Raw genomic sequence first — 23,252 nt, 5'->3', positions numbered from 1 at the left:
GTGCCATTTTAGACACACCCATTATGTTCTTCATGGTTTTAAATGGTTGACTAACATTCTTGTATTTTGTCTTGTAGAAAGGATCACCTTCAAGAACGCCCCCTCCCCCCAAGAGTTCAATGAAGGGGACAACGCCAACATCGTCTGTGACGTCATCAGCTCCCCTCCCCCCACCATCATCTGGAAGCACAAAGGAGCTAAGATTCAGATGGAGAAGGATGGTGAGATAGATGCCATTTAGCCTGGAGTAGGGTTGCACAATTCCAGTAACTTTCCCCAAATTCCCATGTTTTCCAGAAATCCCGTTTGAAGGTATCAGGATTTCCTGCTTAAATCTAAAAGCAGGATTTGTGGAAAACCTGTGAAGTTTGGTAAAGTTATCAGAATTGTGTAATGCTAAAGGGTTCCTACATTTTTCCTGTTTCCTCTTTCCACTTTTCCCCCCCCTCTTTGACTGTCAGCCTTGTCACCCGTTGTTACTCAACTATGTCAGAAAAGCCCCTATCCAGCTGTCAGACAGTGTTCCATTTGAGCAATTCTTTGACAAATATTATAACTGGTGGGTATGAAACTGTTTAAACACTTTAATTAAAGAATTTACATAGAAAGTGAGATTTAGTGTTAAGGGGTCTCTGTCTGAAAAGCCCTTTCTTATCCCTCAATCAGAATACTCATACATTACAATTGAATTCTGATTTGATCCTTCTCTCAGTCCGCTTTAAGATCCTACCCAACAACCACCTGCAGATCCGAGGCATCAAGAAGACAGACGAGGGGTCGTACACCTGCGAGGGCCGCCTCATGGCCCGGGGAGAGATTGACCTCAAGATCATTAGGGTCATCGTCAATGGTCAGCCCACTTCTTCTTCCCGCTCTATTCCCTTGTCACTTTATTCATGGTTTTGACACCATTTTGTGGTGTTAAGTCATCTATCAACATCCTAGACAGCAGATGACTGTGGGCTGGATTTCAGCTGTAATAACTTGACAGCTGTGTTAATGTCCCTCCCTCAGTGCTCCCTACCATCCGGGTGTGGCAGTCGGAGGTGAATGCCACAGCAGGCGTGGGCCAGTCTGCCATTTTGACCTGTGCTGCTGATGGATACCCAGAGCCCATGGTGACCTGGGCACGGTAAGACTGGAGCACATAGTCTCTCACGCCCACACACACACACTCAAGGCTGGAAGACTGATATACCACTAACCAGTGTTTTGCAGATGTCCCTCTGACCATGGAGCCCATAGGCCACCAACACCAATGCGAGTGATAGTCCCCTGCCCTTGGTTTTCTGTTGGCAGTGTAGTGTGTTGCTCTCACCTGCTCTCACCTTCTTAGAAGAGTTAGAGGAGCTGTTCCCCGTGTTGCTAGGTGAGGGAAAGGACTGGTGTGAACTCCATGTGACAATTGTCTTTGGGGTTGAGTGTTAGGTAAAGGGGGAAGAGCTATTTTAACTCAGCAGTCAAGGTGATAAGCTTTGCCCTCAATCTCACAATCTCTCTCTCCTGCTCAAGGTCCAAGAGGCCACAATGTAATTATCTGTGGTCAAACCTTGAGCCTAGGGGTCATTGTCAGTGCCAATAAATAAATGGCTCTCTAGTATAGACTATAGAGATCACGACTGAAGACTGGATTAAAAATATTCAATGTCATTAAATCGGAAATAGCGATTCAATGTCACACTGAAACATTATTTTGGTAAACAATGAATTGAGCTAATTTGAATTAAGTCTGTTTGACTTCTTCACAGAGGGAAAAATACTTGTTTGGAAGTTATTTATTTATTAGATAAAAATTCTCATCAAGCGTAGTTAGCAGCAGACTTATTTTAGCTGTGTTGTCAAATCCGATTCTCTTCGTTTCACAAAAGCTGATTGTAATCAGAATAATCAGTGTGTGTGTTCCCTTTCTCTCCCCCAGGGCCGGTGTTCTTCTGGAGTCAGGAGACAAGTACAGCTTTAATGAGGACGGTTCAGAGATGACCATCATGGAGGTGGCCAAGCTGGATGAGGGAGAGTACACCTGCATCGCTAAGAACAAGGCTGGGGAGAGCGAACAGGAACTCAGCCTCAGGGTGTTTGGTGAGGGACTCCTCTCACTTGGTGCTGACAGATGATTGACTATGTGACGGGTTTGTGATGGTTAATCATGGCTTGTGTATACTTATTCACAGTGGGAGGGTTTTAACATTGGATTATTTTGGGGGTTATGTTGTGATTATAACTCTAGGTATTAAGTACTAGCATCAGATCTGGCAGGTGATTGATGTCACTATGGGATTGCATGCTGCTTGTAGTGGGTGTGTGCATACTGTGAATGTAGCTATACTGTAGGTCATACAGGTGAGTGTCACTGCAGGTTGGTTATAATGGCTCTGTGTGTGTCTGCCTTTGCTACAGTGAAACCTAAGATCACCTTCCTGCTGAACCAGAGCACGTCTGAGATGGAGGAGCAGGTGACTCTGACGTGTGAGGCGTCAGGGGACCCCACCCCCACCATCAACTGGAGCTTCGGCCTGCGCCCCTTCACTGAGGGAGAGCAGGTACAGTAGAGGCAGCGTACAGAGAGAGGCCAGCCTGGGGCTGTGTCCCCACTGCAGAGGGACACTCAGGGGATGTGTTTCACTTAAACATGGCAAGGTTCCCTTAGCCAGGTTCATCTCTACTGATTAAGTATGGCCCCAGAGCAGCAGCTAGCTAATAGAAGTTCATATTACTACCTAGTAGCTACCTAGTTACCATCCCACCTAAGACGTCGTCCCTATAGCAGCTTAGAACTATGTCCCTATAGCAGCTTAGAACTATGTCCCTATAGCAGCTTAGAACTATGTCCCTATAGCAGCTTAGAACTATGTCCCTATAGCAGCTTAGAACTATGTCCCTATAGCAGCTAAGACCTATGTCCCTATAGCAGCTTAGACCTATGTCCCTATAGCAGCTTCGACCTATGTCCCTATAGCAGCTTAGACCTATGTCCCTATAGCAGCTTAGACCTATGTCCCTATACATGTAGCAGCTTAGACCTATGTCCCTATAGCAGCTTAGAACTATGTCCCTATAGCAGCTAAGACCTATGTCCCTATAGCAGCTTAGACCTATGTCCCTATAGCAGCTTAGACCTATGTCCCTATAGCAGCTTAGACCTATGTCCCTATAGCAGCTTAGACCTATGTCCCTATAGCAGCTTAGACCTATGTCCCTATACATGTAGCAGCTTAGACCTATGTCCCTATAGCAGCTTAGACCTATGTCCCTATAGCAGCTTAGAACTATGTCCCTATAGCAGCTTAGAACTATGTCCCTATAGCAGCTTAGACCTATGTCCCTATAGCAGCTTAGACCTATGTCCCTATAGCAGCTTAGACCTATGTCCCTATACATGTAGCAGCTTAGACCTATGTCCCTATAGCAGCTTAGACCTATGTCCCTATAGCAGCTTAGACCTATGTCCCTATACATGTAGCAGCTTAGACCTATGTCCCTATAGCAGCTTAGACCTATGTCCCTATAGCAGCTTAGACCTATGTCCCTATAGCAGCTTAGACCTATGTCCCTATAGCAGCTTAGACCTATGTCCCTATACATGTAGCAGCTTAGACCTATGTCCCTATACATGTAGCAGCTTAGACCTATGTCCCTATAGCAGCTTAGAACTATGTCCCTATAGCAGCTTAGACCTATGTCCCTATACATGTAGCAGCTTAGACCTATGTCCCTATAGCAGCTTAGACCTATGTCCCTATAGCAGCTTAGAACTATGTCCCTATAGCAGCTTAGAACTATGTCCCTATACATGTAGCAGCTTAGACCTATGTCCCTATACATGTAGCAGCTTAGACCTATGTCCCTATAGCAGCTTAGACCTATGTCCCTATAGCAGCTTAGAACTATGTCCCTATAGCAGCTTAGAACTATGTCCCTATAGCAGCTTAGACCTATGTCCCTATAGCAGCTTAGACCTATGTCCCTATAGCAGCTTAGACCTATGTCCCTATACATGTAGCAGCTTAGACCTATGTCCCTATACATGTAGCAGCTTAGACCTATGTCCCTATAGCAGCTTAGACCTATGTCCCTATAGCAGCTTAGACCTATGTCCCTATAGCAGCTTAGACCTATGTCCCTATACATGTAGCAGCTTAGACCTATGTCCCTATACATGTAGCAGCTTAGACCTATGTCCCTATAGCAGCTTAGAACTATGTCCCTATAGCAGCTTAGACCTATGTCCCTATACATGTAGCAGCTTAGACCTATGTCCCTATAGCAGCTTAGACCTATGTCCCTATAGCAGCTTAGAACTATGTCCCTATAGCAGCTTAGAACTATGTCCCTATACATGTAGCAGCTTAGACCTATGTCCCTATACATGTAGCAGCTTAGACCTATGTCCCTATAGCAGCTTAGAACTATGTCCCTATAGCAGCTTAGACCTATGTCCCTATACATGTAGCAGCTTAGACCTATGTCCCTATAGCAGCTTAGACCTATGTCCCTATAGCAGCTTAGAACTATGTCCCTATAGCAGCTTAGAACTATGTCCCTATACATGTAGCAGCTTAGACCTATGTCCCTATACATGTAGCAGCTTAGACCTATGTCCCTATAGCAGCTTAGAACTATGTCCCTATAGCAGCTTAGACCTATGTCCCTATACATGTAGCAGCTTAGACCTATGTCCCTATAGCAGCTTAGACCTATGTCCCTATAGCAGCTTAGACCTATGTCCCTATAGCAGCTTAGACCTATGTCCCTATAGCAGCTTAGACCTATGTCCCTATAGCAGCTAAGACCTATGTCCCTATAGCAGCTTAGACCTATGTCCCTATACATGTAGCAGCTTAGACCTATGTCCCTGTAGCAGCTTAGACCTATGTCCCTATAGCAGCTTAGAACTATGTCCCTATAGCAGCTTAGAACTATGTCCCTATAGCAGCTTAGACCTATGTCCCTATAGCAGCTTAGACCTATGTCCCTATAGCAGCTTAGACCTATGTCCCTATAGCAGCTTAGACCTATGTCCCTATAGCAGCTTAGACCTATGTCCCTATAGCAGCTTAGACCTATGTCCCTATAGCAGCTTAGACCTATGTCCCTATAGCAGCTTAGACCTATGTCCCTATACATGTAGCAACTTAGACCTATGTCCCTATACATGTAGCAGCTTAGAACTATGTCCCTATAGCAGCTTAGACCTATGTCCCTATACATGTAGCAGCTTAGACCTATGTCCCTATAGCAGCCTCTGCTAGTCCCCTGCAGATCGCTACATACAGTCATCTATCTATCTTATATTTTCATACAATGCCACATTGTCCATATACGGTGCCTTTGGAAAGTATTCAGACCCTTTGACTTTTCCCACATTTTGTTAATTTACAGCCTTATTCTAAAATTGATTACATTTTTCTCTCATCAATCTACACAAAATATCCCATAATAACAAAGCAAAACATTTTTTTAGAAATGTTTGCTAATTTATGGGAAAAAACTGAAATATTACCTTTACATAAGTATTCAGACCTTTTACTCAGTACTTTGTTGAAGCACCTTTGGCAGCGATTACAGCCTCGAGTCTTCTTGGGTATGACGCTACAAGCTTGGCACACCTGTATTTAGGGAGTTTCTCCCATTCTTTGCAGCTCCTCTCAAGCTCTGTCAGGTTGGATGGCGTGCGTCGCTGCACAGCTATTTTCAGGTCTCTCCACAGCTATTTTCAGGTCTCTCCACAACTATTTTCAGGTCTCTCCAGAGATGTTCAATCAGGTTTAAGTCTGGGCTCTGGCTGGGCCACTCAAGGAAATTCAGAGACTTGTCCCAAGCCACTCCTGCGTTGTCTTGGCTGTGTGCTTAGGGTCGTTATCCTGTTGGAAGATGAACCTTCGCCCCAGTCTGAGGTCCTGAGAGCTCTGGAGAAGGTTTTCATCAAGGATCTCTCTGTACTTTGCTCCGTTCATCTTTGCCTCAATCCTGACTAGTCTCCCAGTCCCTGCCGCTGACTAGTCTCCCATCCCCACAGCATGATTCTGCCACCACCATGCTTCACCATAGGGATGGTGCCAGGTTTCCTCCAGAAGTGACGCTTGGCATTCAGGCCAAATAGTTCAATCTTGGTTTCATCAGACCAGAGAATCTTGTTTCTCATGATCTGCGAGTCTTTAGGTGCCTTTTATCAAACTCCAAGCAGGCTGTCACTGTGCCTTTTACTGAGAAGTAGCTTCCATCTGGCCACTCTACCATAAAGGTCTGATTGGTGGAGTGCTGCAGAGATGGTTGTCCTTCTGAAAGGTTCTCCCATCTCCACAGTAGAACTCTAGAGCTCTGTCAGAGTGACCATTGGGTTCTTGGTCACCTCCCTGACCATGGCCCTTCTCCCCCAAATGCTCAGTTTGGCCAGGCGGCCAGACTTCTTCCTTTTAAGAATGATGGAGGCCACTGTGTTCTTGGGGACCTTCAATGCTACAGAAATGTTTTGGTACCCATTCCCCAGATCTGTGCCTTGACACAATCCTGTCTCGGAGCTCTACGGAAAATTCCTTCGACCTCATGGTTTGGTTTTTGCTTTGACATGCACTGTCAATTGTGAGACCTTATATAGACAAATGATGTCCAATCAATTGAATTTACCCCAGGTGGACTCCAATCAAGTTGTAGAAACATCTCAAGGATGGTCAATGAAAACAGGATGCACCTGAGCTCAATTTCGAGTCTCATAGCAAAGGGCCTGAATACTTATGCAAATAAGCTATTTCTGTTTAAAACAAATCTAAAAACCTGTTTTTGCTTTGTCATTATGTGTGTAGATTGCTGACAATCCTTAAAAATAAGTGTAACTTAACAAAATGTAACTTAACTGTAACTTAACAAAATGTCGAAAAAGTCAAGGGGTCTGAATACTTTCCGAAGGCACTGTAGCTACTTCCCTGTAGTACCAATGATCCCATCTAGTCCAATAGACAGGTAATGGGTGGGGCCATTTAATCAGAGACACGCTGTAGGTACCTGTACAGGATAGGAGGAATGTGGATAGGCGGAGCCCACGGGAAGGTCCGTTTACTTCGCTACATTCTCTCCCCTGCAGGCACATCTAAACAGGATCTATCAGGTATGAAATCAGTGTGGCACAGAAATGGAACAAAATCAATTGATAGAACAAATTGCGTATGGGGTATGAGATTCGACAAAAACCCTGATAGAATCAAATAAGTATTTTTATCGAATTTTCTTGTCTGCTCTTCAGTCAATATTCCTTGAAAATCCTCAAGCTATGATCTTATCAGGGTTTATGAAATCGATTATAAAATGGCATGTTTTCTAAATATAGCCTGACTTTTGCGTTGCACTGGTCCTTACATAAGAGAGTGGTTCTGGGTGTTTAAACTTTTGGGGTTTCCTCTGCCTTGTCTACTGAGGTCAGAAGAGAAAACGGTTACCGTAATGACCTTAAAAAGAGAACCTCCTCATTTCTGTGTTGCCATTCCCGGTCCGATCATTTCCGTCTCTATCCATGGGGGCAGCTCCATGCCATACTGCTGCTCAGTGTCACTTTCTGTCCTCACATGTAGACGATCTGTCTCATTTCATATCTGTCATCAATCATTCTGTCAAGGTTGAAGCCAAAAGCAAAATGCCTGAGTTTGCACCTGTGTTGTACAGGTATAGCCATCTCTCCATGGTGGGGGGTGAAGAAATGATTAGCAGCCTGCAATGAATTATCATTAGGAACATATTTCAAAACAGGAGCTTTAAGGTGTGGCCTTCACAGCTGTGGCATGGCACTGTGGGTCTCATGGGCAATGATCCGGAGGGAATGTCTTCTTTACTAGCAAGAAGCCAGGATAGTGTGATTTGGAAAGTGGCTGCTAATTGTTTTTGAACCTGGCTGTCCGTCATTTCTGCCATGCTAGCAACACTCATCATAGCAGCTGTGGTTGAAATGGGTTGGGAGACAGGTGAAAGGGTAAGCTAATGATCAACTCTCACATGAAATATGTGCCACAGTCATCTATCTATCCAGCTATTATGGTGAATTGTTCATATGGGCCTATTATTTCAATCAGTGTTGTTGTATTTGCTTATTGACTATCAGCATGACAATTGTGGTTTTGTTTTTCCTATGTGGAATTGGTGTTGAGGGATATTTGTGAGAATCGTGTCTGTGTTACAAGTGTGTGTGCATGTGCATGCTGGGGTGTGCTGTTCACTAGTGTGTCACGCTACATATGCCTTTGCCACCTCTCTCAGTGCTTTAACGTTCCTTTACATTGCAGTCTACTGACTGTTGTACTCATAGAAATGGTGTAAAGGGTTGCTGGATTGCCATCGTCCCTGTTGACAGGGCGTTGAAGTTTATTATTCCCTCAGATAGCTTCCACTCGTCCTCTCGAGTTTGACTGTTGTCTTAGGTAATGTATGTAATGACTAATAACTATAGCCTAAGAGGCTTTACTTTATAAAGGATATGTTTTATTTTTTATTCTACACAGCATATTCTCTCCTTACACATTTACGATAGTGATGGCAAACAAATGAACATTGTCACATTTGTATATCTACATAGACATTGAGATGGCAGTTGAGATGATCAGATTGGCAAAAGGATTGAGCCCATAGAATAGCCTAAATGTGGGTCACACATGCCATGGTAGCGTTGTCTTCCAAGAAGATAGTGTATGTTTTAGCTATTACATAAACAGGTTTAACCCAGTTTACTGTTCTATTCTAGTGCTCTGATACTCATATTTGTTTTGTAATTAAGTCGTTGTTTCAACCCTCTTATTTGAAGGCACTTGTTGTAACAATTGTTAATAGCTCAAATGTAATTGAAATGTTTATGCAGGCTTTGGATATTATCTCTCAAACTGAAAGGCTGGGTTATTTGAATATATATTAAACATTATACTTGATTTACAAAGTTTGCAAGCTGCAATTATCTGAGAACATTCAGGCTCTGGAAAGGAGGAGCAAACTCACTTGAAAATGTGTTTCTTCAAAGCTCATTAGAGCTCAAACTTGGTACAGATGACCAGATATTGAATATTTCAGATTACTGTGTATTACATCTTACTGGAGCTGCCTAATTTATGATAATGCGCTCCATGGAAACACAATGAGATCGGTCTAGTATTCAGCTAGTTGAGAGTTGTAAAGAGAGTAGGAAAGTAGCTATTAACTCTTGGGAATTGCCATTTGAAGGTGAAGTGTTCTGAATGATCAGAGAGCTGAATCATGTGGTGCTGCTGCATGCTGTTGGCTGCTGCACTATAACATGATTGGTTCAGGGAGCGGTGTTGAAAAAGAAGGATGCTTTCAATCCAAGGGCTTACTAAGCACTGGTACAGTAGAGTGAGACTGTGGAGAGGCTGTTGTTCTCTAGCTACAGTTCTAACACAATGCTCATTTATGTGCCTGTCTGGTTAGTGGTGGTACAGTGTGGTTCTCTGGACATTGAATGGCAGTTTGTTCTCATGGTATGACGGTTGGAATGCTGCTTGCCAGGATAAATGATGGAGAGCTTCCTAACTGATCCCAGTCAGGATGAATGAAAAAACACTGCCCCAGTCCTGTAACCATACCATACCGTTGGGCTGGTTATGACTGTAGAGAGGATGCCTTTTGTGTGGTACTGGGTGAGATAGTTATGTGAGTGTTTCTCCTGTAGAATCTCCTCTACAACAGTGCCTCTCTTCCTCCCCCCTCCCCCACCTTCAGTGATGTGATCATACATCACAGCTGAGAGAGAGAGACGCTCGCTGCTCACTGCTTACCCAGGGGATGAGGAGCGCTGCTTGGAAATTAGATTTGTCTGGGGGGGGATGTTATGTAGTGCTGGTTTGCACTAAACTGATTAGATGCCATGGTGTTTACAGCTCTCACCATCAGCTAGTCATTTTCTTTTGGTCCATGTCCCATTGTTTAAACAAACATAAAACATGGGTCTGACAGTGATATGTGTCAACTCAATTCCATACCTCCCAGTTCTGTGTCAGACCAGCCAGGAACCAGGGGTGCTGTTAGTTATGCGTCCTGTAATAATGAGCAGCAGCACCAGTATTACGGAGCTAATTGAGCTGCTCCTCCTCTGTGCTGTCGGGTCTGGAGCCAAACTGCTTTTCTGACGTAGGTGTTAAATGGGCCTGTCTTGCTGTGTGTGTCTCTCCTGTCTCGCCACACCCCAGTGGACCGTAAAGAATAGTGATATCATATTACCAACACACTCACTATCTACATTAGCTACATACCATGGCTCAATAAACAGTAGATGTTCATCTGGACCCTCCCTACTTAGGATGAGTCTTCACTCAGTATCTTTAACTTGACATACTGTATTGTTAGTCTGGTTTATTCATGTGTGTGGGTCTGCCCTGCAGTGTGAGTAAAGCTTTCCCAGTGTTAACTAGTCTCTTGATGTGTGTGTTGTCTTTCTCTATGACAGGCAGTGAGTCTACAGTGGTATAGGTTAGCCCGCATTAAAGATAGATGCCAGAATAGAAGCCAGATGAATTCACTCATTATTCACTCATTATTCACTCATCTATGAGTGATTGGAAGGCGTCCAGCTCTAAACGAGAGAGGATGGTCTGGAAGGAATGTTAAGATTGACTGTATTAATAATGAATTGAGTTCTGGGCCTTTTTGCCTGCAGTACGTTTCAGCAGATGGGACACTTGGTTGTTTTCTACGTCTGATGGAAAGCTGTTTACCATTTTGCTTGTCGTCTGGCTTCCATACTCCTTTCCATTCATCACTACGCCGTCGTCCATTATCAATCATCTCTCCTTCATGCCTCTTGTTTCTCCTTAACATTAGGAAACCCATAAAGCATGTTTTATTACAATACCTGAATGGCAGAATTCAGAGAAAATAAATCCTCTATAAGTAAATGTATTTCAGAGGTAGACAATACTTTTTCAATCACGTTTGATTACGTTTTGTCGTGCTGAATTGTGTGTTAAGTTTTGTGTTGATTATATAACTTCATATTAAATGTGGATTCATCATGATTGATTGAGTCTAATTGTTTTATAGTTTTAGCGTTAGCCCATTTCACTGGACTACAGCAGGTAAACGTTCGGTATATGAGTGGGGCAGTGTTGTTTGTCCTAGCTGTGAGGTACTGGATAAGGATTCCTGTCTAAGGATTGCTTTGCTTTTTGTTGTTGTTCTATTCTGTCTGTGTCCTCTACAGGCCTCTTGGACTCGGCCCGAGCAACACAAGGTATAGCTTCTATACTATACCCAATACCCATCACAATCTACCATGTACCATGCCCTTGCATCCTCTTTCACCATATTGATTTTCTGCTTTACAGTTCTCTTCAACACTGTTTTCTATTGTTGCCGTAGTCATGGAAACTGATGGAGAAACTCTTATCAGTCCTCTTTGGTTTATTAGTATGGCTTCGCTCAGCCTGAAAAATTCCCCTTGAAACCTGTAGCCGGGTATCAGACAACTGGTGAAGGATGTTTGTTCCCATTCTTTCCAGGGAATAAGATCTCGGGTACACCGATGATCGAGCTAAGCTAAAATTGCTTGATGTTTCCAATAGGCACCACCACCCTGCATTATTAATAAACTCTCTTTTGTTGAAAACCATAGTTATGAAACTTTAATGAATCTATGTTCTCGTGTTGCAAATGAACAGAAATTGATGCTCTCCCTTTGGACACAGATTGAGATTGTGTATCATGGTCTGGTCTGCCATGTGGTTGTCCAGGCTTTGGCCATGATGATGAGTTGTTGTTGACCCTCTTTGACCTCACAATACAACCCAAAAATGGAATATTCTATCTACGCTACACCAAGATCTTCTTAATGTACCTGGCACTTGGACTTCATCGCTTCATCAAGAACCACAATAAGACCTGCCTGTACATAAGGGATGGCATGTGTGAGTGCAGCACAAGGCTGGCAGGACACTGTCACACTCACTGGCCACCCTTTCAGCTGTGATGTAATTATCCCTGTCAGTGTTTGGAGAAGGTGGGGGGATGGAGGGTTGGGGTGGAGGAGGCGGATGGGTTGGAATGAAAAGGGGACTGACTGCCTTGCCTGTGTTATAGAAGCGTTTCCTCAGGCATACTTAATGCCCCAGACATGCTGCTTCTGTTGAGTTTGAATACAGAACTAATGAGCGCTGTTCTTCTCTTAGTTAGTTTCCCAAATCACATATAGTAGACTATTTTTGACTAGGGCCTATAGGGCTCTGGTCAAAAGTAGTTCACATTGTAGGGAATAGGGTGCCATTTGAGCCACTGCCTTGGTTAGTTTGTCCCCCAGACTGGTCCCCACTGTAGCTAATTGAACAACACAGAGGCATTCATGAGATGGTTCACATATAATGGGTTGGTTTTTGATCGTCAAAGCCATGCAAAATATAATGCAGAGGTCGCCAGGAGTTCAGCTCTTCTACGACACCTAACATGAGTTAACAGTGGTTTGGACTTGCGTGAGAGTTCCAGACCCGGACTGTTCAGTGTCAACAACAAGAGTAGCCGACCCCGACGCTAAAGGTTACGTACATGGCTGTTTATTTAGACCTTGTGAATCTGGTGTTAATGAAGTCAGGTAGTGTATCTCGAGACAAACGTCAATCCTGTTAGCTATTAGCAGGGTTTCTGCTCTAGTTTTAATTGGCAAGGTCTTGAATGTATAGGCACACTGTGTTCTTGTCCTCTTCCCCATTTCACATGCTTTGGTTCTACTTCTGAAGCTCGAGTCTTAACCACCATTTCATTTAGTCAGCATGGTGTTGCTTCAGTTTAGAATTACAGAGACGGTTCACAGTTGACACTCCACTGACTAGGTAGCTAGTTAATTCTACGGAATAGAAGCACCTCAATGAGTTGATGTACTGTACATTCATTTCATGGATCAACTTGGGGTCTAGAATGCCTTCCCTATAATATGTATACAGCAGATGTATGAACTGTACATCAGACAGTATGTTGCTGTTGGGAAAGTACACAAATAATTCAATACTGAACAATTCAACACTGAATCTCACACGATAAAGTGAACCACACAGCAGGCTGTGTGTAAAAGTGCTTGCTAGGCATGTTATCCTGTCCACAGGAACCACTACTAGACACCAGTAGCGTTTAACAGGCTGAGACCTAAATAGCCTGCTGTAACTGATTTCAGCCACATCACTCTACAGCCATTGTGTGAAAAGCTCTTGATGGCTCCATCCATCCAGCTTCTTCTACCATTAGTGATGTGCTCTGCTACTGTACACATCTCTACTGTACAATACAGAGGGTTGTGATCTTTACTCTACTGTATCTCTGTCTCTCTTAAGTGTGTAGTGTCATCACTTTTTGCTGTTACAGCCATAGGAAAAGCACTCAATGCTACAATGGTTTGTCTCCAGGCTCAGAGTTCAATGTTACTATGATATAACTACAGAGTGTTATAATGTATTGGTTATCAATAATGCATGGATCACAATGGGATATGAGGTTAACATTGATGTACTGCAAACAGAGGTCCTTTTGTTGCTTGCTACCCTATGATTTCCTGCCCTATAGAGTCTGGATGGGAACGTCGTAGTGAGGAGTGATGCTCGTGTGTCCTCCCTCACGCTGAAGTACGCCAATTTCACCGACGCTGGCCAGTACCTGTGCTCTGCACGCAACGCCATCGGAGTGGATTCTCAACCCGCCTACCTAGAAGTCCGCTGTAAGAACTCCACATGTCACAAGGCTGCATCTGAAATGGCATCCTATTCCCTATACAGCGCACTACATTTGACCAGAGCCCTACACCCTATAGTTCACTACTTTTGCCAGGGCCCATAGGTTCCCAAAAGTAGTGCACTATATAGGGAATAAGGACGCAACCACTGTCTCTAGTGCTTAAAGTCTTAGTCAGGCCTGGCTGGCATACTGCCTGCAGCTTCTAATGTTTGTGCCAAAGCCTACTCTTTTAAATATTTAAGAGAAAAGACAGGAATCTCTTATTTACGTTGCTGGCTGATTCCTCCATAGATGCTCCTAAGATCCAGGGCTCAGTGACAGTGTATACCTGGGAGGGGAATGCAGCTAACATCAGCTGTGAGGTCCTGGCCCACCCCAGTGACGTGTCCATGCTGTGGCTGAGGGACGGGTTTCAGCTTCCCAACGCTAACGTCACCAAAGCCAAGGTTTTCCAGAGCCCCACAGCCAGCTACCTGGAGGTAGAGACCCGCAGATTTATCACACACACATTCACATGCATGAGCACACAGACACACACAATACACACACACACTAAATTAAGAACACTCCACATTTCATAAAGATTTAATGTGTGACAGCTAGTATTTGCAGGGTTCTCCCCCAGTTCCATTGTGGGGAGACTGAGTGTGTTTTCATTATTCAGTAGAGGGAAGCACAGAGACAGGGGACTAAAATAGGCATCTCTAATGGACAAACAACAGTGGAACAAACTGACTCAAGCATATAGTCACCTTATGTTTGTAATGCTTTGCTGCCCTGAGTTTCTTTCATGCATTGATTCTCTCCTCTGTTCCAGGTCACTCCAGAGTCTGAGAATGACTTTGGGAGCTACAACTGTACTGCTTCCAATGAGATGGGCACAGAATCCAAGGAGTTCCTCCTCATTCAGGCTGGTCAGTCACAATAACAATCTGTAGCTAATTATCCAAAATCATCATGCTTCTATATTGTGAATCTAATATTTAATGTTGGCATGAAATGAAATATACTGTAGTTGTTAAATGAGTACCTTTATGTGTGATTCCTCTCCTCTCTAGATGTCCCATCAGCCCCGTCCCTCGGGGAGGTGGAGCCGTTCTCCAGCTCAGCCAGGGTGGAGTTCCAGGAGCCTGACGCCACCGGGGGTGTACCCATCCTCCAATACCGGGCCGAGTGGAAGACTGTGGGCAGGGGCAGCTGGGTGCAGAGGGTCTATGACGTCCAAGGAGGTGAATACAGGGGCAGGGCGGGGGGCTACATGGATAAAGAGAGAGAGTATGTGAGGGGATAACAAAATTAAATGTGTTTCTTTTTCTCAGTCATTGGCCTTTTTTAATGAAACATCCATCCGTTATAATAATTCAGCTGGTTTGATTTACCCTCAAATGAGAATAAAATAAAATGTTGTCTGTAATAATTGCATCCTTGTTACTTGTCAAATCAAATCAAACTGTATTTGTCACATGCGCCGAATACAACAAGTGTAGACCTTACCATGAAATGCTTACTTACAAGCCCTTAACCAACAGTGCAGTTCAAGAAAAGTTAAGAAAATATTTACCAAATAAACTAAAGTAAAAAATTATAAAATAACAATAACGAGGCTATATACAGGGGTGTACCGATACCGAGTCAATGTGCGGGGGTACAGGTTATTTTAGGTAATTTGTACATGTTGGTTGGGGTGAAGTGACTATGCATAGATAACAAACAGCGAGTAGCAGCAGTGTACAAAACAAATGGAGGGGAAGGGGGGGTCAATGTAAATAGTCCGGTGTCCATTTGATTAATTGTTCAGCAGTCTTATGGCTTGGGGGTAGAAGCTGTTATAGGAGCCTTTTGGTCCTAGACTTGGCGCTCCGGTACAGCTTGCCATGCTGTAACAGAGAAAACAGTCTATGACTTGGGTGACTGGCGTCTCTGACAATTTCTGGCTGAATGCAGAGTCTGTTGTGGATGTGTCAGTATTTGTACTTCTCAATTGTATCCTCAGGAGCTCTGAGTGAAGTAACCATCATAGGCCTGAAGCCTGAGACCAACTATGAGGTGAAGATGTCAGCCATCAACGGCAAGGGAGAGGGTGAAACTAGCCCCGCTGTGGTCTTCAAGACAGAGCCTGTCCGTAAGTCACACACACACACACACACACACTTCTCAGTTCCACAACACCCCTTTTACTTCACCTTGCCACTACCCATTGCACCTCCCCATTAGAATGAATCAATACATACAGCCATGTTTGTACAGCATGTTTACCAGCTCCATTATAGACATATTGGTCAGCACTTGCTTAGAACCTTTAGATCAGACATATTTGCCCTATGCTGTGCTTGAAAATCTATGACAAGGGTTGTACTGCACAATTGGCTTGAATTCTCACTGCTAGGATGATGACAACCCTTGTTTTAACTCTCTCCCTCACTCTCTCCTGCTCTCTCGCTCTTTACCATTGATCGCCCCCTGCTGGTTGCAAATTTGATTTGATTTGATTTGAAATGTGACTGGAAGTGGAATGTCTGCGCCTTATTAACTCAGGAATATTATGCATGTGTAGAGTTGAACTGATAGTTTGGTATCCGAGGACATTCTGAGTATTATTTGCTATGTTTGATGCTGCTATCACAAAGCCTCGCAAGTTTCATTTCTTTCGTTTGTCTCTTGTGTCATACTCTTGTTGTGTAGTTTTTTGTTTATTCAGTTTTCTCGTCTGTTTTTCTGTTGGACCGCTCAGGTTATTCTTACGCAAGTAAGTGCCTCATCATCATACACACTCACTCTGAGTATTAGTTTGAACTTTGAACTTGTTTTCAAAACAGTCTCGCTCCAGTACCTAAAATGGTGTGTTTTATGTATACCCTCATTGGATTTACTGTGGCTTATGGTCTCTCTGCCTTCCGCATCTTTTCCACTGAGATTTGGCAGTCATTAAATATTTCTTCATGTTTATTTTCCTTTCTGTTCTCTGATCAATCTAACCTAAATAGTTGAATACCTTTCATCGGCAGGAATATTATATTGCAAATAACAGATTTGTACAGAATTACTAGCTATGTGTAAAGCCTTTGTTTTTGCCTGATATCTCTTCTTTTATGTTTTCTTAGATGGCATTTTTCATTTTTTCACTGAGGACTCAGGTTTGTTATGTGGTTATTGTGGAGTAGACCTATAGATCATAGTTATTAGGGGTAGTTATCATGGGACTTAGACACTGTTATACCAAGACAAATAGCCTAGAACACCCCCTATTACCTGCTGCTCTTCCTACTGTACAGTACCTACAGTAAGAAGCTATGGTCATTTACTGATACAACTGTTAACTCTCCCCAAATATTATTGTGTTATCATGTCATGTCATGTGTTGGTTGTACATGTACAACTGATACTACAGTGTCCATCAGTATTGGCAATACTAAGAGGTATTAGGAATACGTCTGTATTTCTGTCCTCTTTTTCAATGCTGCTGTTTTCTGTCAGTATTTCCAGTATGTCTGCAGCGTTTCCTCTGTTGTCAATCATTTTGTCTTGCAGGAGAAGGATGGTTTGGGATGTAGCGTTTCCATTTATTACCATATTTTGAAAGACATTTTATTTGAAATGACTGTAAATGTAGAACATAAGCTGCAGTAGCAGAAGTCATCGTTTCTCTCAGAGGAAAGCCTGTCATTTGTCCCTGCTTGTGTATTCAGTGTTGTCAAAAGTTCACTGTTGTTTTGTGTTACTCTTCAGTTTCTGTTTTGTTTCATTTTGTCTTCAAGTCTTATAACTGTGTTATTCCTGTCCATGTTTACATTGTCTATTTTTATATCTTTCATGTTTCCACTTTCCTTTCAACCAATCACATGCGTGCGTTTCATGTGACTGTCATCATGTGGCTTGCATGGTGCTGATGATGTCGTCAACTCCGCAGAAGGTAACTTTTCAGTCCCAATTTTCACAAGAAGAATCTTCATTTTACTGGAGAGTCATTCATAACATAAATACTAAATGTACCAATTCAAACGTTTCCCATTTATTTCCATTTATTTTCCGTCTTGTTAACCCATCATATGTAGCCAGTCCCCTTCTCTGGACTGATTGGAGCTCCCTGGAACTATTACAGTCCTTTAGCAAGGAAGTGTTCCTTCCCTGTCTGATCTAATATAACTTGGATTTATCCTAACAATTTCACTGATTTATCACATTGTAATAACTTTTTTGGACTAACTGTCATTTGTCCCTCTCAAGTAGTTTACAGTGCACAAACACCCCCCTCTAGTGGCTGGGTCCGATCCAATCATGTGTAATTGCTGTTTAAATACTACTTTCATTTTAGCACTCCACAGTAGTCTAACAGCTTGATCATGAGGGCTTTTAGTTGGAGAGGCAGACAAGTGCCTCTAGCACAACAGTATGGAGGAATGGTGCCATCTGGAGAACACTAGGACTGAATATTAACAGCTTTCTTCACATCTTTGAAGCAGGTTTAGGAGAAACCGGTTGGAAGATTTCACAGCAGCTGCTGACCAGCCGTAATACATTCTACATCTTCTGAATGACCACTTCAGCTCACTAACTAACCTTGATATCTCTGATGTGTCTGTTTAGGGGAACCTGAACCGCCTAAGCTGGAGGGAACACTCCAAACAAAAGGCAACTCCCTCAAAGTCAACTGGCTCAAGCAGGATGATGGAGGCTCACCCATCACACACTACCTAGTCCGCTATAAACCAGTGAGTATTCACACTACCTAGTCCGCTATAAATCCGTGAGTACTGCTACTACCTAGTCCGCTATAAACCAGTGAGTATTCACACTACCTAGTCCGCTATAAACCAGTGAGTACTGCTACTACCTAGTCCGCTATAAACCAGTGAGTATTCACACTACCTAGTCCGCTATAAACCAGTGAGTACTGCTACTACCTAGTCCGCTATAAACCAGTGAGTACTGCTACTACCTAGTCCGCTATAAACCAGTGAGTATTCACACTACCTAGTCCGCTATAAACCAGTGAGTACTGCTACTACCTAGTCCGCTATAAACCAGTGAGTATTCACACTACCTAGTCCGCTATAAACCAGTGAGTACTGCTACTACCTAGTCCGCTATATACCAGTGAGTATTCACACTACCTAGTCCGCTATAATCCAGTGAGTACTGCTACTACCTAGTCCGCTATAAACCAGTGAGTACTGCTACTACCTGGTCCGCTATAAACCAGTGAGTATTCACACTACCTAGTCTGCTATAAACCAGTGAGTATTCACACTACCTAGTCCGCTATAAACCAGTGAGTATTCACACCACCTAGTCCGCTATAAACCAGTGAGTATTCACACTACCTAGTCCGCTATAAACCAGTGAGTACTGCTACTACCTAGTCCGCTATAAACCAGTGAGTACTCACAATACCTAGTTCGCTATAAACCAGTGGATTTGGGGCACTGTAGACAGCTGTAGACAAACAATGTGCATTCTTATGTGCAAAAAATATGTGCTAATGTTACCATGCCCTTTCAAGGAATGCATTCCTAAAAGAGACTGTCAGGTACTGTATTGTATCATTAAGTTGACCCTGGCCTATTTTGTGTGTCCTTTAGAAGCATCAGGCCGACTGGAAGCCAGAGATCCGGCTGCCCAGTGGCAGTGAGTATGTGGTTCTGAGCGGACTGGAGTGGAACACGGAGTACAATGTGTTTGTGGTGGCAGAGAACCAGCAGGGGAAGTCCCAACCTGGAACCCTGACCATCAGAACCTCTCCAGAACCCGCTGCCATCCCAGGTACCCCACCATGCACCGGGCACTCACACTGGCACTGCCACACACAGCTGAGACAGCAAACTCAAACATATCCCAAACAGGAGCCTTTTTGGTTCTCACAACCACATAAATCTGACAGTACACTTAATAGGAATTAGATGTCTAGATGTTTTCAGCAGGCAAAATGAAGAAAATAGAAGAACAAGCCAGCTGTTGGTCAGAGCTGTTCGTGGGTGTTCACTCTGCAGCAGAAAATATTCAATCTTTCTAACTAGAACTCTCCACTGTCTGTCTGAGAGGGTATGTGAAGTGGGTGTTGTCTGTCTGAGAGGGTATGTGAAGTGGGTGTTGTCTGTCTGAGAGGGTATGTGAAGAGGGTGTTGTCTGTCTGAGAGGGTATGTGAAGAGGGTGTTGTCTGTCTGAGAGGGTATGTGAAGAGGGTATTTGTCTGTCTGAGAGGGTATGTGAAGTGGGTGTTGTCTGTCTGAGAGGGTATGTGAAGTGGGTGTTGTCTGTCTGAGAGGGTATGTGAAGAGGGTGTTTGTCTGTCTGAGAGGGTATGTGAAGTGGGTGTTGTCTGTCTGAGAGGGTATGTGAAGTGGGTGTTGTCTGTCTGAGAGGGTATGTGAAGTGGGTGTTGTCTGTCTGAGAGGGTATGTGAAGCGGGTGTTGTCTGTCTGAGAGGGTATGTGAAGAGGGTGTTGTCTGTCTGAGAGGGTATGTGAAGAGGGTGTTGTCTGTCTGAGAGGGTATGTGAAGTGGGTGTTGTCTGTCTGAGAGGGTATGTGAAGCGGGTGTTGTCTGTCTGAGAGGGTATGTGAAGAGGGTGTTGTCTGTCTGAGAGGGTATGTGAAGAGGGTGTTGTCTGTCTGAGAGGGTATGTGAAGTGGGTGTTGTCTGTCTGAGAGGGTATGTGAAGTGGGTGTTGTCTGTCTGAGAGGGTATGTGAAGAGGGTATTGTCTGTGAGGACCACCCAAACAAACACTTCTTTTTGACCATGTCCAGAGTTTGTTTTTTACAGTAAATGTTTTGTGATGATGGCAGACATCACACAATTTGTTTCCAATTTTGAATCTGTTAGAATTAAACTGCTACACCGAAGCTGTCAGTGACACTCTGTATGAGTTTGCTATCTCAGTGTTACAACAGGCTGCCTCCGCTATGGACAAAGGCTATCCTACTACAGTGATGGGTACAGTATGTAGATGGACGGTCTATCCTACTACAGTGATGGGTACAGTATGTAGATGGACGGTCTATCCTACTACAGTGATGGGTACAGTATGTAGATGGACGGTCTATCCTACTACAGTGATGGGTACAGTATGTAGATGGACGGTCTATCCTACTACAGTGATGGGTACAGTATGTAGATGGACGGTCTATCCTACTACAGTGATGGGTACAGTATGTAGATGGACGGTCTATCCTACTACAGTGATGGGTACAGTATGTAGATGGACGGTCTATCCTACTACAGTGATGGGTACAGTATGTAGATGGACGGTCTATCCTACTACAGTGATGGGTACAGTATGTAGATGGACGGTCTATCCTACTACAGTGATGGGTACAGTATGTAGATGGACGGTCTATCCTACTACAGTGATGGGTACAGTATGTAGATGGACGGTCTATCCTACTACAGTGATGGGTACAGTATGTAGATGGACGGTCTATCCTACTACAGTGATGGGTACAGTATGTAGATGGACGGTCTATCCTACTACAGTGATGGGTACAGTATGTAGATGGACGGTCTATCCTACTACAGTGATGGGTACAGTATGTAGATGGACGGTCTATCCTACTACAGTGATGGGTACAGTATGTAGATGGACGGTCTATCCTACTACAGTGATGGGTACAGTATGTAGATGGACGGTCTATCCTACTACAGTGATGGGTACAGTATGTAGATGGACGGTCTATCCTACTACAGTGATGGGTACAGTATGTAGATGGACGGTCTATCCTACTACAGTGATGGGTACAGTATGTAGATGGACGGTCTATCCTACTACAGTGATGGGTACAGTATGTAGATGGACGGTCTATCCTACTACAGTGATGGGTACAGTATGTAGATGGACGGTCTATCCTACTACAGTGATGGGTACAGTATGTAGATGGACGGTCTATCCTACTACAGTGATGGGTACAGTATGTAGATGGACGGTCTATCCTACTACAGTGATGGGTACAGTATGTAGATGGACGGTCTATCCTACTACAGTGATGGGTACAGTATGTAGATGGACGGTCTATCCTACTACAGTGATGGGTACAGTATGTAGATGGACGGTCTATCCTACTACGGTGATGGGTACAGTATGTAGATGGACGGTCTATCCTACTACAGTGATGGATACAGTATGTAGATGGACGGTCTATCCTACTACGGTGATGGGTACAGTATGTAGATGGACGGTCTATCCTACTACAGTGATGGATACAGTATGTAGATGGACGGTCTATCCTACTACGGTGATGGGTACAGTATGTAGATGGACGGTCTATCCTACTACGGTGATGGGTACAGTATGTAGATGGACGGTCTATCCTACTACAGTGATGGGTACAGTATGTAGATGGACGGTCTATCCTACTACGGTGATGGGTACAGTATGTAGATGGACGGTCTATCCTACTACAGTGATGGGTACAGTATGTAGATGGACGGTCTATCCTACTACAGTGATGGGTACAGTATGTAGATGGACGGTCTATCCTACTACAGTGATGGGTACAGTATGTAGATGGACGGTCTATCCTACTACAGTGATGGATACAGTATGTAGATGGACGGTCTATCCTACTACAGTGATGGGTACAGTATGTAGATGGACGGTCTATCCTACTACAGTGATGGGTACAGTATGTAGATGGACGGTCTATCCTACTACAGTGATGGGTACAGTATGTAGATGGACGGTCTATCCTACTACAGTGATGGGTACAGTATGTAGATGGACGGTCTATCCTACTACAGTGATGGGTACAGTATGTAGATGGACGGTCTATCCTACTACAGTGATGGGTACAGTATGTAGATGGACGGTCTATCCTACTACAGTGATGGGTACAGTATGTAGATGGACGGTCTATCCTACTACAGTGATGGGTACAGTATGTAGATGGACGGTCTATCCTACTACAGTGATGGGTACAGTATGTAGATGGACGGTCTATCCTACTACAGTGATGGGTACAGTATGTAGATGGACGGTCTATCCTACTACAGTGATGGGTACAGTATGTAGATGGACGGTCTATCCTACTACAGTGATGGGTACAGTATGTAGATGGACGGTCTATCCTACTACAGTGATGGGTACAGTATGTAGATGGACGGTCTATCCTACTACAGTGATGGGTACAGTATGTAGATGGACGGTCTATCCTACTACAGTGATGGGTACAGTATGTAGATGGATGGTCTTTGTCCGTGTGTGTGGATGCAGTCTGTTTCTACATAATTTGGCCTTAACTGATGCAGCAACATTCCTGTACCATAGCAGGTCTGAGCTGAAACTTACTGCTTTTACTGACACCTACAGACACCTGTGTTGCAACACTACACAGCTAGGCTGCGACAAACCCCTAGCAGGCCTCAGGCGATGCAGAGTGCTTTACTGAAACATAGCAGGACTTATCCTTCCTCCTCACTTCTCCTGTTTGTTCTTTCCCTTCTAACTCACCTCCCAGATAAACACGCGTCCCATTCACAACCGTTCAACCCCCAGTTTCCTTACTCATGGTTTGTGGCGTAGTCCTCTCTCACATGCTGTGCTTTTGCTTTAACTTGCTTTTTAA

General features: G+C 43.8%; 1 protein-coding gene across 19 annotated transcripts in view; it reads left to right on the top strand.

The window, feature by feature from the left end:
- LOC106613025 (neural cell adhesion molecule 1) overlaps positions 1-23,252 on the top strand; it is a 106,524-nt gene that overhangs the window by 74,709 nt on the left and 8,563 nt on the right. For 3 of the 19 annotated variants that reach the window (XM_014214869.2, XM_014214875.2, XM_045724630.1), the window contains exons 4-20: positions 78-221; positions 713-850; positions 1,015-1,132; positions 1,919-2,079; positions 2,398-2,540; positions 7,079-7,102; positions 11,186-11,215; positions 13,528-13,678; positions 13,987-14,174; positions 14,513-14,609; positions 14,754-14,924; positions 15,689-15,817; positions 16,427-16,441; positions 16,797-16,829; positions 17,603-17,605; positions 18,280-18,404; positions 19,275-19,455. In XM_014214869.2, the coding sequence (XP_014070344.2) occupies positions 78-221; positions 713-850; positions 1,015-1,132; positions 1,919-2,079; positions 2,398-2,540; positions 7,079-7,102; positions 11,186-11,215; positions 13,528-13,678; positions 13,987-14,174; positions 14,513-14,609; positions 14,754-14,924; positions 15,689-15,817; positions 16,427-16,441; positions 16,797-16,829; positions 17,603-17,605; positions 18,280-18,404; positions 19,275-19,455 (1,851 nt within the window). The remainder of the gene's footprint in view (positions 1-77; positions 222-712; positions 851-1,014; positions 1,133-1,918; positions 2,080-2,397; positions 2,541-7,078; positions 7,103-11,185; positions 11,216-13,527; positions 13,679-13,986; positions 14,175-14,512; positions 14,610-14,753; positions 14,925-15,688; positions 15,818-16,426; positions 16,442-16,796; positions 16,830-17,602; positions 17,606-18,279; positions 18,405-19,274; positions 19,456-23,252) is intronic. The other 16 variants (XM_014214870.2, XM_045724635.1, XM_014214872.2 and 13 more) reach the window with 9 other exon arrangements.

The sequence above is a fragment of the Salmo salar genome, chromosome ssa09 (genome assembly GCF_905237065.1).
Source record: "Salmo salar chromosome ssa09, Ssal_v3.1, whole genome shotgun sequence".
In the NCBI taxonomy this organism is placed as follows: Eukaryota; Metazoa; Chordata; class Actinopteri; order Salmoniformes; family Salmonidae; genus Salmo; species Salmo salar.
This window is presented reverse-complemented; position numbering and strand designations above follow the sequence as displayed.